The sequence below is a fragment of the Eschscholzia californica genome, unplaced genomic scaffold (genome assembly GCF_041429995.1).
Source record: "Eschscholzia californica isolate CP2 unplaced genomic scaffold, dmEscCali1.0.p SCAF_2, whole genome shotgun sequence".
Lineage (NCBI taxonomy): Eukaryota > Viridiplantae > Streptophyta > Magnoliopsida > Ranunculales > Papaveraceae > Eschscholzia > Eschscholzia californica.
In genome coordinates this window covers 13,188,671-13,202,054 of record NW_028238309.1, presented here as the reverse complement: position 1 = coordinate 13,202,054, position 13,384 = coordinate 13,188,671, and the positions used below count along the sequence as shown (strand labels likewise).

The window sequence follows — 13,384 nt, the reverse complement described above, 5'->3', positions numbered from 1 at the left end:
TTATTAAGGTTTAACCTGAGCTTAAAAATATACAAAGTGATTTAATGTAGTATGATTTTATGAATATCCCATGGTTTTTTTTTGTTGAAAATATGTCTGTTGTATTTTTTTTGTTGAACAGTATCCGTTGGACTTGATAAACTAAAATTCTAATCTATAAATACCCGTTCGATTTGATAAACCAAAATTCTCATCTATAAACACGGTTTGATTTAATGAAATATACACTATTAAGGTTTAAACTTAGCTTGACTAAGTCATAGTAGTTAGGGTTATAGAAGATACTTGGTGATTTTATGAATGAATATCCGTTGGGTTTAGCAATTTTAGACAAAATTCAATTAATTTTATTTAGTTATTTTGTGTAATAATTTTTTTAGAGTTGTGAATAGAATGAAGGAGAGATTCGGTTATACTTGATTTTTGATGTTGGTGTTGGTTAGCAATTTAGGACGCAATTTTAGTTAGTTTTATTTAGTTATTTTTGTCTAATAGTTGTCCTTAGCAAAACTGAAGTTGCATATAGTAGCATCCTTAGTTGGATCTCTAAAGTGACGTGTCGATGATGGAATAGAGATATCTCAAGAGGACACTCTATTTCTAGAGTGTCCTCTTGAGATATCTCTAATTGTCCAACTCATAAATATTGATTTTCAACCAATAGAAATCGAGTCTTCTATATTTTCTAAAATAACTAATTATTTATTGACAAAAATAACTATGCCACATAAGTAAATAAGATAAGTTTAGAGTTTTGCATTGGAGACAAAAAAAAGTTGAGGATCTCTATTAAGACCATCTAGGAGTGAGAATCTCAATTGGAACTTGACACATTAGATGAATAGAGGTTTTTGTGAGTTTTACATTGGAGATGCATAACAAATTATTTTGTACTATACATAACAAAATATTTTATAATGCATAATTAACTCTCAAACTCTAAATCTTTTATTCCATCCCGTTAAAAAAACAGAGACATTTTTGAAATAATAATGAAAGTTTGTGCCACTTACAATCAATTTACAAATATACACGTATGACAGTGGGTTAAATAATAGCCATTACTGTTCCAAGCCAATGGAAGGCGGGGGTGTCAATTTATGTAATTTGACAAGAGAGAGAGAACTTCTGGTTGAGCATGAAGGAGAGTTTCTAAAAATTTATGTGGTCAATATGTGCCACGTGTAGTTAATGTGGAGAATGATTTGGATTTATAAGAATTTTACTACTTTTTCCTACCTTGATGCGGAATCCACATTCAATTGGTGGATTGAAAATCTCGTGAAGAAGATATTTGTAGGGAGATTTGATACCACCACTCCTTTTTCATCATAGTTGACGCTTCATAAATCACACAAATTTGATATCACCACTCCTTTTTCATCATCTACTAGTGGAAGTTTCAAGTTCGATTTTGATGGGAATTGAAACCTATACAAATTATTAAATTTGAATATATATCATAGAAGTATAAATAAATTAGGTTTCATGTCTCCTAGGATGATTGTAAGAGTCTTTATGGAGTAGCTTTTAGGACTATTTTTGAGATATTATTTATTGAGCTTATCTAATTTATGATGTAACAGTAATATATTCATAATGTATCCCAAAGAAAAAGCACGCCGATTAAATAGGAAAGTGGTATGACATAACCTATGGTGTAGTGTACTGCAACCTCACTACTCGAACATGGATTTGTTTTGGAACTACAAAATAACTTCATACATGTTTAATGAAATTCTTACGGCAAAGGCAAAAAGAGTTGAAGAGAAAGAAACTTTTTGTTTAACGGCAAAGAAGAATTCTCTACTAATTAATAATTAAAATATATAGTACAATTTAAATGATAATGCTCTTGCCTTCTTGAGATTATGACTATTGAGACTACTTATGTGGCCTCACATTTGTATCACTCAACCACATCAACCATAAAGAAACGACAAGACTAAAGGAAACAAAGAGAGATCCTAAAATTTTGATATTCTTCTTTTAATCGATGTTTGGTACATAAGATTATAATGCAATTACGAAGTGTCATTTCACATTTCAAAAAAGAAACATACTCCACAATACATTTCACATTGTTATTTGGCTCATGAGAACGTACATGAAATTTCATTGCTAAAGGGATTATATCAAATCAAGAATGGATTTGTAATTCTCGTTCCAGCAGAAGAATTTACTCAATTTTTAGACCACATAGTCTTTTACATTGTACAAAATCCATAATTACCCATTCAGTTCAACACATAAGTTTTCGAACTCGATAAAAAAAAACATGCAAAATAGGTTCATTATCCTCCATCTTCCTCTCTTTTCTTCTCTCTCTTCCTTCGCTCTTGCTATTATGTTTTCTCTCTTCTTTCTGACATTGCACCAGCTCTTGACATGGTCGTTGCTTCAAGGCATACAAATACAGTACGAAAAAAAATACATAATTTGGATCAATCTAATTTGGAGGCAACAATTAGATCGATTTATCTATAAATTAATGGGCATATTGCTATGCATAAATCAAAGGAAAGAATATTTTTGTGGAGTATGTCAATGTCTCAAAAAAATATCTAAAAATATGGAGTGGAAGTAGCAAAATAGAGGAGTGAAGATAACAACCACTCAATTTTTTTAAAATTTCAAACAAGGTTTTTATGTGGCCAAGAAATGTGCGTTAGAAAGAGAAGTAAAGAGAGAGAGAAAGAAAGTAATACTCGTACTTTGTTTCTCTATATATACATACCTTCTACCACTACTTTCTCTCTCTCTATATACCGTAGACACCTCTGTTTCTCTTTCTAGGGTTTCATTACCATCCAAGATCAGCTTCTGTTTTAGAGGGATGAAGACTAGATTATGCGAGCTATGCAAAGAAGAAGCTTCGTTATATTGTTTATCAGACTCTGCTTTTCTTTGTTTAGATTGTGATTCTAAAGTTCATGGAGCTAATTTCCTTGTTGCTCGTCATATTCGCCGTATTATTTGTTCAAAATGTAAAGAATTTGACGGAAATTTCATCTCCGGCAATAAAATTCAGTTTTGTAAACCTATTTGTTTATCTTGTTCGTCAGATTCCGATGAAGAAAACCTAGATTCTTCATCTTCATCGTCTGCTTGTATTTCCACTATTGAATCTCTCAATTCCTCTGATATTAAAACCAAAAAGATCAGATTTGATTTAAACAAACCGGCGATCTCAGATTCAGATGATTCCGGTGACCAATCAAGTTTTCAGGGGAATGTCTCCGTTGAAGAAGTACCGGACAAGACGGTAAGAGAAAAAACGGAGAAATCGAATGGGATTGCTGAAGGTATTTTCGTAAATTGGATAAGAAGGCTAGGGTATAATAGTAATAGTCATATACTCCTTCAACGTGCTTCATACGCTTTGAGTGTTTGTTTAGAGAAAATGACATTTTTACCCTTTAAAGTTGCCCTAGCTTCTTCATTTTGGTTCTCGTTGAAATATTCTAGGGGTAGATCAATGTCCACGTGTCAGAATCTGAAGAGGGTTGAAGAGATATGTGGTGTATCAGCTAAGTTGATTGTATTGATAGAGTCAAAGATATGTCGTACTTTGAATCTCAACCGTAGATCTAATAAGACTATGGATACAGAGGAGGGCTGGGCTGAGTTTTCTGGCCGTTGATTTGTTCAGTTTCTGAGTGAAATTCTCTGTTCATGTAAAGATGATATTAACATGTGAAAGAAAAAATGAAGGATTAGGGTTTTGATTTATTCATTTTATGTTTCAGTATGCAAAAATATGATATTAGACTTTTGTGTTTGTTTTGGTTTCCGATGCTTCGTTGTTTGCAGTAAAATACTATTGGAGAGCAGAAGTTCGAGTATGAGTTACATATTTGAAGTCAGATCACACTGTATTTCATTAGTAGTAGATATATAAGAAGAGTTGTCGAAATTTTATGTACCCCAAATTTTAATTAGTGATTTTATACGAGAATAATATGTGTTAATGAATCAGCTTTATGTATTAGCTCATGCAGTTGCATCGCGTGTTAAGTACAATAATTGCCATAAAAACATGTAACATTCATATCTACAAAATGTATTGATAACTTACTTCCGGAGGCATTAATAACTTTATATATAATTTTTGATGTCACGGTGGGAGGTCCAAATATGATGTGAGATATAAAGACTCCATTAGATCGGACCTGTGTGACCATTTTGTTTCGAGTCTAAAAATGAGCTTGTTTATTTTTTCCTCTAAATTTTCATCTTTACCCTTACTTCTGACCACCACCCACACCTCTCTCTCTCTCTGTCTCTCTCCCCCTCTCTCTCTCAACTTGCACCAAAACAATGCTTTACCCTCAGATATCCAGTCGACTACTACGCCTTAACGCAATTTAGAGAGAACTAGCTAGCTCCAGCAGGGTCGTGGTGAAAAGCTGAAAGGTCAATTGCCAAACTCTAATCGAGAACCTTTCGCATAGAAACAAGCAGATAAAAGAATTGTCTAAAGGAACATAAGTTTGAATTAATTTACCTGCAAAAAATTATATTAAGTCATTGATGAACCCAAACTCAATGAATGAAATTGTGTTTATGACCGCTGTAATATTTTCTCAAGTAAAGCTTTCCTTGATATTATAGGTTTTTATTCCAGTTAATTAGGATTCCTATACACAATTCGAAATTAGAGTCTAGAGAGAGAGAGAGTGTGTGAAAGATCCAGAGAGAGATCGGATAGAAAAAGAGAGAGGGAAAAAAATTAGAGAGAGGTTAGAGAGGGGGAAAAAATTGGAGAGATGGAGCTGTGTGTGATTAATATGAGACCTACAGAGAATGAAAATACACGATTTGGGAGGTCTTAGTGAATTATCTCCTACACATGTACTACATTTGTAATTACCAATAAACATGCGCCGAGTAGGAAGTCAAAACATTGCCCACACATGCATGGAGAGTTGACTCTTACTAAGAGCATCTCCAATGGGACACTCTAACAAAAACTCTAAAATCTAGTTCTTAAGTGCCAAATAAAGATTCTTTTTCCTAAGTGTCATTATCGAGACACTCTAAATTTTTTTGGTCTCAATGGAGATCTCTAAAATCTCTCTACTTAATACACATGTTACTCTTAAACTGAATATGAAAAAAATAGTTGAAAAGAAAATGTTTCTATTGGTTTAAATTTTAAAGTGACACTTAAAGAGTCTCAAAGAGATACTCAACTTTTAGAGTTTCTCTCTCTAGACACTCTATAAGAGCATCTTCAATGCAAGACTCAAGAAAAACTCTAAAAATCTTATGTGTCAAGTGTGAAAAATGTATCTCTAAATGGTCTCTTTCCAATTTGGTCATTTAGAGACACTCTATTGCAAAACCTTCTCCAATGCAAAACTCAAGAGAACTCTAAAAACCTATATTTTAGTTTAAAACTTATAGATTTACTTATGTGGCCCTTAGAGAATCTCAAGAGGACACTCTAAATTTAGAGTGCCGTCTTAAGGATCTCTAAAATAAATCTTGACACGTCACTTTAGATATTCGTGTTGAGTTTTGCATTTGTAGATGGATTTTAAAGAAAAACTCTAAAAAATCCTATGTGGTACTCTAGGATTTAGAGATTGAATGTTGCATTGGAGATGCTCTAATAAATGTGTCCACCTCATAATAGAGTGTCTAACAAAGTGTCCCATTGGATATGATTTTTTAACAAAAATTCCAAAAAGTCATATGTGACACTCCAAGTTTTAGAGATTGAGTGCCCCATTGAAAATGCTCTAAAATGTAAGTAAATTAACTGATAATGGGATCCCCCCAAAACCAGATGTGTTGAGTCACCCAACTTACCGACTGAGCTACTGCACCTCCTTTGTAAAACTATCATGCATTTAATAGTAACACTATTATTAGATCAAAATTAAAATTAAGAAATTTTTTTAAAAGATGGGCGGTTCTTGATGGGGGGCCAGCATGGGCGCATTACCGACACCTACCTCACCCACCTCCGACCACACGGGCATGAGCTATAGATTTGAGTCGAAGAGCTCCCTTTCGTCGAAACATAAAGAGAGAGTGGGAGATGAGAGAGATAGAGAGAGGAAACTGAAATGGGGGTGGTAGTTGGCAGTCCATAATACAAGTCAAAATGAACATTAGGAAACAAAAATAAAACAAGTTAATTTTCAGATTTGAAACAAGCCACAAAGTTGATTGACCAAAATCTTTGGGTCGAGATAAATTTTTGTTTGGAAATGATATTGTCTTGATTCTGATCTACCCAATGGAGAAACGTGGAAGTGGATTTCACCACTTCAACTACTTTATTTAATATCCATAATTTTACATAGAATGATTCAAACATAAAAACCACCATGCAAATTTGAAAAGAAAAAGAATGTACATAAGAGGGCTCACACTACATCATCATCAACATCCAACCACTCGGGAGGAACCACCAATTTTTCCATGGTTTATATTGAAAGAAATCTTCTCTCCCACATCACAAAAAAACACTGCTGTCAGTTGCTACTCTCCTTTTCTCTCTCTCTCTCTCTCTCTCCCTGTCTCTCTACATTACACTTGTTGGTTTGAAACCAAAATATATCTCAATTTATTTGTGGTCGATTTTGAAATACTATTTATAACACTTCACAACCCACACTCAATTATATCGATGACGATTTTTCGGTCATTAGCTGAAACTCAAACATCACAACTTAGAATGAGAATTCATTAAATAATTTTCTCATTATACCACACTTTATATATGGTTTACTTTTTACGTGGGCAGAACAAAATTAAAAAAGAAATTAAATTTAAGGTCCAAACTTAACATAAAACAGGTAAAAAATCTATTTTTTTTTTAATTTACCTTGTACAAATATATAAATGTATCATTAATATATTGATTGTTTAATGAATGTGTATATATCTGTACGGAATATGTTTGCTTTGTACACGACATGCACAAACCAACTTGCGTGAAACTCAATCGTAAATTTACGTTTTGTTTAATTCGATAAGATAACAATGTCATGCAAAAATAACTTTTTTAGTGAATCTCAGAAAATGGTATATCTAAAAATGGTTTGTTTGGTACATTTAAAAATTTGTATTCTTTCGGGACTTTTTGCCTATTTATTGTTATTAGTAGACTTATTGTTTGAATCTTACACTAATACATTATTTTATATTTTCATAATTTTATAAATGTGCACATTTCTAAAATTCAAAAATATCAATGACAATGGAATCAACGTCAACTATGAAGTTGGTCTAGCTATTTGTGTTATTTTTCTTTTTAAAATGAGAGGTTGAAATTAAGTGAATTGGCAATTCATGAAGTGAAGAGAGAAAGAAAGAGTGGAGATATCAAAATCTCCATGGTACCTTTGTGTATATAAATATGTGGTTTAAATTGGCTATAAGTATCTTCTTATTTAAACTAGAGTTTACCAATTGGTTGTGGGGTCGTTCATCAAAAAAAAAATTGGTTGTGGGGTACCCAAGCAAGGAAGAAAACAAAATAAGATTCTTTTTAAATCCAAATAATGCTATTCACATGTGACACGTTTCGAACAGGGACTCGTTCACCTGAAGCAAGAGGGGGCCAAGTTGGATTTTAATCCCACGTGTAGTGACAACTCGGATGAGGTGTGGGTAGGTATAAATTTCTTTTTTATAAATAACAAAAGTTCTATTAGGTTTTGTAGAACCTCCCCAGTCTCGCCTCAAGCTACATTAATGTAAGAAAATTTGAAAATTTGGATGGGTCCCTATATACTCCTCGCAGGACGGTCAAAACCGCAAAGGCGGATCTACATGGAGCCTATCGCGCCCCTGTAACCGAACTCAAACTTAGTCACAAAATAATAAAATGCATTTCATTTCTAATTTTAGGAAGAAGTGAATGTAATTGAGATGGACAGGCAAATGTTTTGGTAATGATTGTCCAGGAGTGTAATGGTTGCTTTGAATCCCATCAAAACCGATTAGGTTTTTTAAGCTCTAAACCTGGAAAAAAAAAATGAGTCTATAAGGCCATGTTTTGTTCTTCAATGTTGATAGGGGGTTGTGGTACACTCCCTAGTGTACTCCCCCTTATAGGAATTTGGGTATTTTAGTCGTTTCATAGTCTGAAAAGACTGTGTAAAGACCAAAACAACCCTTGTCTTATTAACCAACTAAGTACTAGACTGTGCTGACAATTACACCAAAGAGTCCCCCAATCATTTTGTTCCTTACATTAATTAATTGGATGTCGCTTTGGGGAAATAAGAATATTTTTCGGGACGGAAAATGTGAGATTTAGAAGATTTTCTGGAAAAACAAATTTCGAGGGGAAACAAAATCTTTCTTGTTCTTCTCTCTTACAGTCTCTCTCTTTCTCTCACACAGTGCCGTCCTAATTAAAAGGCATAACTAACATTTAGAATCTCTTTAAAGTGCTTATTGATGTATTTCTTTCATCCCTAATCATATAGTGTCAGCTGTAACGCCTTCTTTAATGGATATACTGGCATATCCTTCGGTCATCTCGAATGACGACAATGCTTCTTTAACGGGTATCTTGGTGATATCTTTTGGTCAGCTTTCAGTTTGAATGACAGTAACGCTCCTAACAGATACATTGGCGGGAGATAAGATCGTGCGAGAGTTACTTGGCCATCTCTCATTTTGAATATTGAAAACAATGAATCATACAGGGGGTTCAAACCTCACTATTCCTTCAATTCAGGTAAGATGAGTGATTGAGTGGGTAAGGCCCATGTGACAATTAGTCTATTGTCTTGATTAACACGTAGCTCACCCATCTTGATTTTTAGGGGCACTCTCAATAGCGGATTTTGATCCATACAACCAGTACTACTGAATCTTTTTCGGACACAGTAAGATTCTTATATTGCTTGCTAATAAATCCAGTAGGTGTATTCTTTGGATTGAGCTCTTGGAGTTAAATAGATTTTCATGTGCATCTCTTGATGGAAGATCAACTTCAGCCAAACCTTTAACATCAAAGGTTGCAGATTTTATCTTAAGCTTGGCTTAGAGTGGGACTGGAGTGAAGACAATGTTGTTGCAAGTTTTGTCTAGATTTATTGATATTTGTGGTTGCTACAACTTTTGTCATGGATTACTTTTCTGTTTCTTTTTAGGATTTGTGTTGTCAATGATGTATTTATTTTGTGATATGATGCATTTGTTTTTCGTATACTAATGCACAATTGTTTCGGTTTTGCTAGGTTATTTTGTAACTAGTTGGTCGTGTCTTTAGCACATTTCTAATGTTGTTATTGTCTTGAGCACATTTAATTACAAAGTTATAAATATAAAAAAGTTAATTTCTGACAAAATAATTCAGATTGAAAAACAAACGAGCTAACTCATGTTTAGTTAATTCATATTCAACCAATACAAATTTATTCAACCAATTCAGAATCAACCAATTAAGACTTAGGTGCTGTTTGTTTTTTTATATTTTCAGATCTGAAATCTGAATTGGGTTCCAATTCAGATTTCAGATGTTTGTTTTTAGAATTTAAGAAAATCGGAAAATCTAGCTGAAAATGGTCAAGGTCTGAATTGGCTGAAAAAGAGCCCACAAATTCAGACTTCAAAACAAGTCTGAAATATAGGGTCAATTGCTGAAATTTGTCAAAAGACTCTTCTGCCCCCATAAATAAAAAATCTTCCAACATTTTACTACAACCAGTACCACCACCGCCACCACCACCAAGCCACCACCGCCGCCACCACCACCAAGCCACCACCGCCGCCACCACCATCAAGCCACCACCGCCACCAAAAACACAATAGGCTGTTTGGGAGACCACCACCAACAGAAAAACCATCACCACCACCAATAGACAACCCATCACCACCACCAACAGACAACCCACCACCACCACCAACAGACAACCCACCACCACCACCAACAGACAACCCACCACCACCATCAACAGACAACCACCACACATGGGGAGCAACACGAACATAACACACAACGGGCACCGCCAACAGAATAGAACCATCACACCAAGAAAATCGGTGAACCCTCGCCGGATCTAAAGAGGTTCGTCTTGTTCGAACCCTCGTCAGATCTGGCGAGGGTCACTAAACCATTTTCTTTGAAACCCTCGCCGGATCTGCGAGGGTTTAGCTTTTCCGATCTTTGCATAGAGAGAGAAAGAGGGAGAAAAGAAAGAGACAGATCCGGTGAGAGTTCTCTCCATCGTGAGAGAAAGAATCGGCGAGATCTTTTCATCGGTTAGAGGGAGAGAGATTCGGTGAGAGCTGCCATCGGTTAGAGAGGGAGAGAGAGATCAAGATAATATATTCATCGGAGAGAGACTTCCGGCAAGAGGGCAAGACGGCAAGAAGAGGGAGAGGAGAGGAAAAAATAAAAAACCCTAGTTTTTACTACCTACCACTTTTATGCCCACGTTAAATGTCTGTTTGTTTTTTTGAAAGACTTTGGGGCTTGTTTGGTTTAATTATATTAGTGAGGGATAAAATGGTCAATTTTTTGATTCAGACATACTGATTCAGATTTAGAAAACAAACATCCAATTAGTAAAACAATTCAGCCAATTCAGATTCAGCCAATTCAGTTCAGCCAATTCAGATTCAGCCAATTCAGATTCAGCCAATTCAGATTCAGACACAACTAAAAAAAACAAAACAAACAGCACCTTAACGAGAAAAAACAAAACAAACCCAACTTGAGTCATGCATAAGAGATGACTTGGTCTTCATACTCTTTTACGTTCCCTTTTGGATTCTCCTCAAACCTATCCAATCTAAAGTACTTCAAATCCACACCTTTGGCTTCTCCATTCAAAGCCAAATCAGCCAAAACCCGACCTACCACTGGGCCCATTTTGAACCCATGACCCGAAAAACCACCCGCAACAACAACATCTTTCCCAAACTCACCACCCAAATAATCAATCAAGAAATCACCATCTGGTGTCATCGAGTACATACATGGTACTGTAAGAACCGGATCCACGGACTCGATTTGACCCGAAAATCGTTCTTCGATCCATGAAGTCATCGCCTCCCCTAACATTGTAGGAGCCCATGTCCTCTTATCCGGGTCACACGGGTACCCTCCATGCAAAGCTATTTTAATCAAACCCGGGTACTCCAGCGATGGTGTCCCGTATATATACGGGTTTCCGTAACTTGCAAATGACGGGAAACCATTTTCAATGGAAAATTTATCCGGGTACCCATCTTTGATCCTCCAGTAACATACAGTAGTATGTATAGGTTGAACGGGTAAGACCCGACCCGAAATTGTGTTAACTAACTTTTTCATCCATGCACCAACTGTCACAATACATTTTTTACCCCAAAATTTTGAACCGTTCTTTGAGCAAACCCTAATTCCTCCCCTTTCAATATCTCTCTTGATTTCAGTCACTTCTGTATAATCCCTAAGAACAGCTCCATTTTGAATTGCTAAAGTTTGAAACATGGAAACTGCTTTTGTAGGTTTAAGTACACCACCCAAATGGGTCATCAACCCGACCCAATTCTCTGGTATCTCAAATTGACCCGGAAACTCATTAGTGACTTGTTTGGAATCAAGAACTTTATGAGGAATTGAATTTGATTGACAATTTCCTATAGCAGATTGAAGGCTTTTATCATCTGATGGGCCCATATCGAAATGTCGGGTCTTGAAATAAACCCGGTATCCGATTTCCGACTCGGCTTCTTCCCATAATCGAGCTGATTCTATTACCATATCCGAATAATAATCCTCGGGATATGTACAACGAATTGTTCGGGATTCGCCATGAGATGATCCAAGTTGGTGTAAGAAATCATATTGTTCAAGGAGTAGAACTTTTACTCCACCCTTTTTGGCGATTTGATAGGCGGCGCAGCTGCCCATTATTCCGGCACCAATGATAATTACATCAAAGTCTTCGCCGGAATCTTCCATCTCTATCTCTCTGACTAAGCAACCAAAAAGTTTTGAGCTATGAAACAAACACTCTGTACCGCTGTACCTAATTTTGGCATTGTTTTCAAATTCTGGTCTTATAGAAATGTGGTGTATTAAATGCACATGATTCACGCAAAAATTGCATTTATGCCACTAAAAATTTAAATATTAAAACTAGTCAAACATAAATAAGAGTTAATTCTATTTTGGTCCTTAGTTTGTGACCAACTTGAAAATTTGGTCTCTTATTTGTCTAATGGTTCAAGTTTGGGTTCTAAAATTGTGATTCTGTTAGTCGAACCTAACAATTAATGTCTTTTTACCCTTCATATAAAAATGATCTCCTCCATGTCATATCTCCTTCTTCTCATCAGAAAGAGTTGAGGGCAAGCGAGTAACTACCAGCAGCTTTTAACTTAACAAACCCCATGACATCCATGGGTTTATGCTCGTGATGGAAATGGATCCATGGATTTATGCTCGCGATGGAAACAAATCCATGGATTTATGCTCGCGATGGAAACGGATCCATGGAGTTTCACGAACTAAGACTACATGTACCAATGGACAATGGTATTCAATCCGCAAACAGAAATGTCGTGTACTCGCATCTAGAGAGAGAGAGAGATGAAGATGGTAGTTGTAGAGCAGTGACGTGGCTGAGATTTTGGGGGCCCGGTGCGAACTTTTAACCGGGGCCCTTCATATGATGTAAGAACCGAAAATTTTGTTACGTACGATATATTAGTAAAGTATCTAAACAACTTAACTGAAGAAAATATTATCTAAGTAAAAATATTAATGCATGAACAATTAAATAATAGTAGTAAGAATATTTAAACAATAATTGATGTAAGTAAATAAATCCACGCACATAATGTAACTGGACATTTGAAAGATGCAATTATACGAATTAAATAAATATTCATATAACAAATAAGTATGACTTGGAAAAACCAATGCAACACATAAAATCCTATACCTTTTGCGTGTGAATATTAGATGACAAAGAAAAATTTACACATTTACAAAAGAAGACATACAATCCTAATATATTTTAATAGCTAAGAGAGAAACGAAAAAGAAAGAAATAAAGAGAAGAACAAAGAAAAATAAAGACAATTGTTGAGAGAGAAAACAAAATGAAAATAAAGTTAAGTAAAGGTATAAAATTCGAGAGGCCTTCATAATGTGGGGTTGGGTGCCCTTAAGAATGATTTCCTAAAATATGAAAAAGAGGATTCTAAGTGTCGAGTGAGGGGTTTCGAACCCAAGACCTGCTGTGTGCATAGGCAATGCCCTCACCAACTGAGCCATGTACATTGTTTGAATAAAATTTAGCCCTGCTCATATTATACTAAATATTCGTTAACATTATTAAAATGGGGCCTTAGATGGAGGGGGCCCGGTGCGACCGCACCGGTTGCACCCCCTCTCCCACGCCCCTGTTGTAGA

At 35.4% G+C, this 13,384-nt stretch overlaps 2 protein-coding genes across 3 annotated transcripts; one reads left to right on the top strand and one right to left on the bottom strand.

Moving 5' to 3' along the window:
* The first annotated feature begins 2,716 nt into the window (after window positions 1-2,716).
* Window positions 2,717-3,955, top strand: LOC147556347 (B-box zinc finger protein 32-like). Its single transcript, XM_086664472.1, has one exon. The coding sequence runs from the start codon at window positions 2,837-2,839 to the stop codon at window positions 3,641-3,643; it is 807 nt and encodes a 268-aa protein (XP_086520598.1). The 5' UTR covers window positions 2,717-2,836; the 3' UTR covers window positions 3,644-3,955.
* Window positions 3,956-9,332: 5,377 nt separating this feature from the next.
* Window positions 9,333-12,057, bottom strand: LOC147556346 (FAD-dependent oxidoreductase family protein). 2 transcript variants are annotated; one of them, XM_086664226.1, is made up of 2 exons: window positions 10,662-12,057; window positions 9,333-9,422 (listed from the first exon to the last, which is right to left on the bottom strand). In XM_086664226.1, exon 1 carries the CDS (start codon window positions 11,924-11,926, stop codon window positions 10,697-10,699), a length of 1,230 nt encoding a protein of 409 aa, XP_086520352.1. In that variant the 5' UTR covers window positions 11,927-12,057; the 3' UTR covers window positions 9,333-9,422; window positions 10,662-10,696. The 2 variants fall into 2 exon arrangements, with proteins under 2 accessions (XP_086520352.1, XP_086520353.1); XM_086664227.1 differs by having other exon boundaries at window positions 9,333-9,430; window positions 10,662-11,989.
* Between the last annotated feature and the right edge of the window lie 1,327 nt (window positions 12,058-13,384).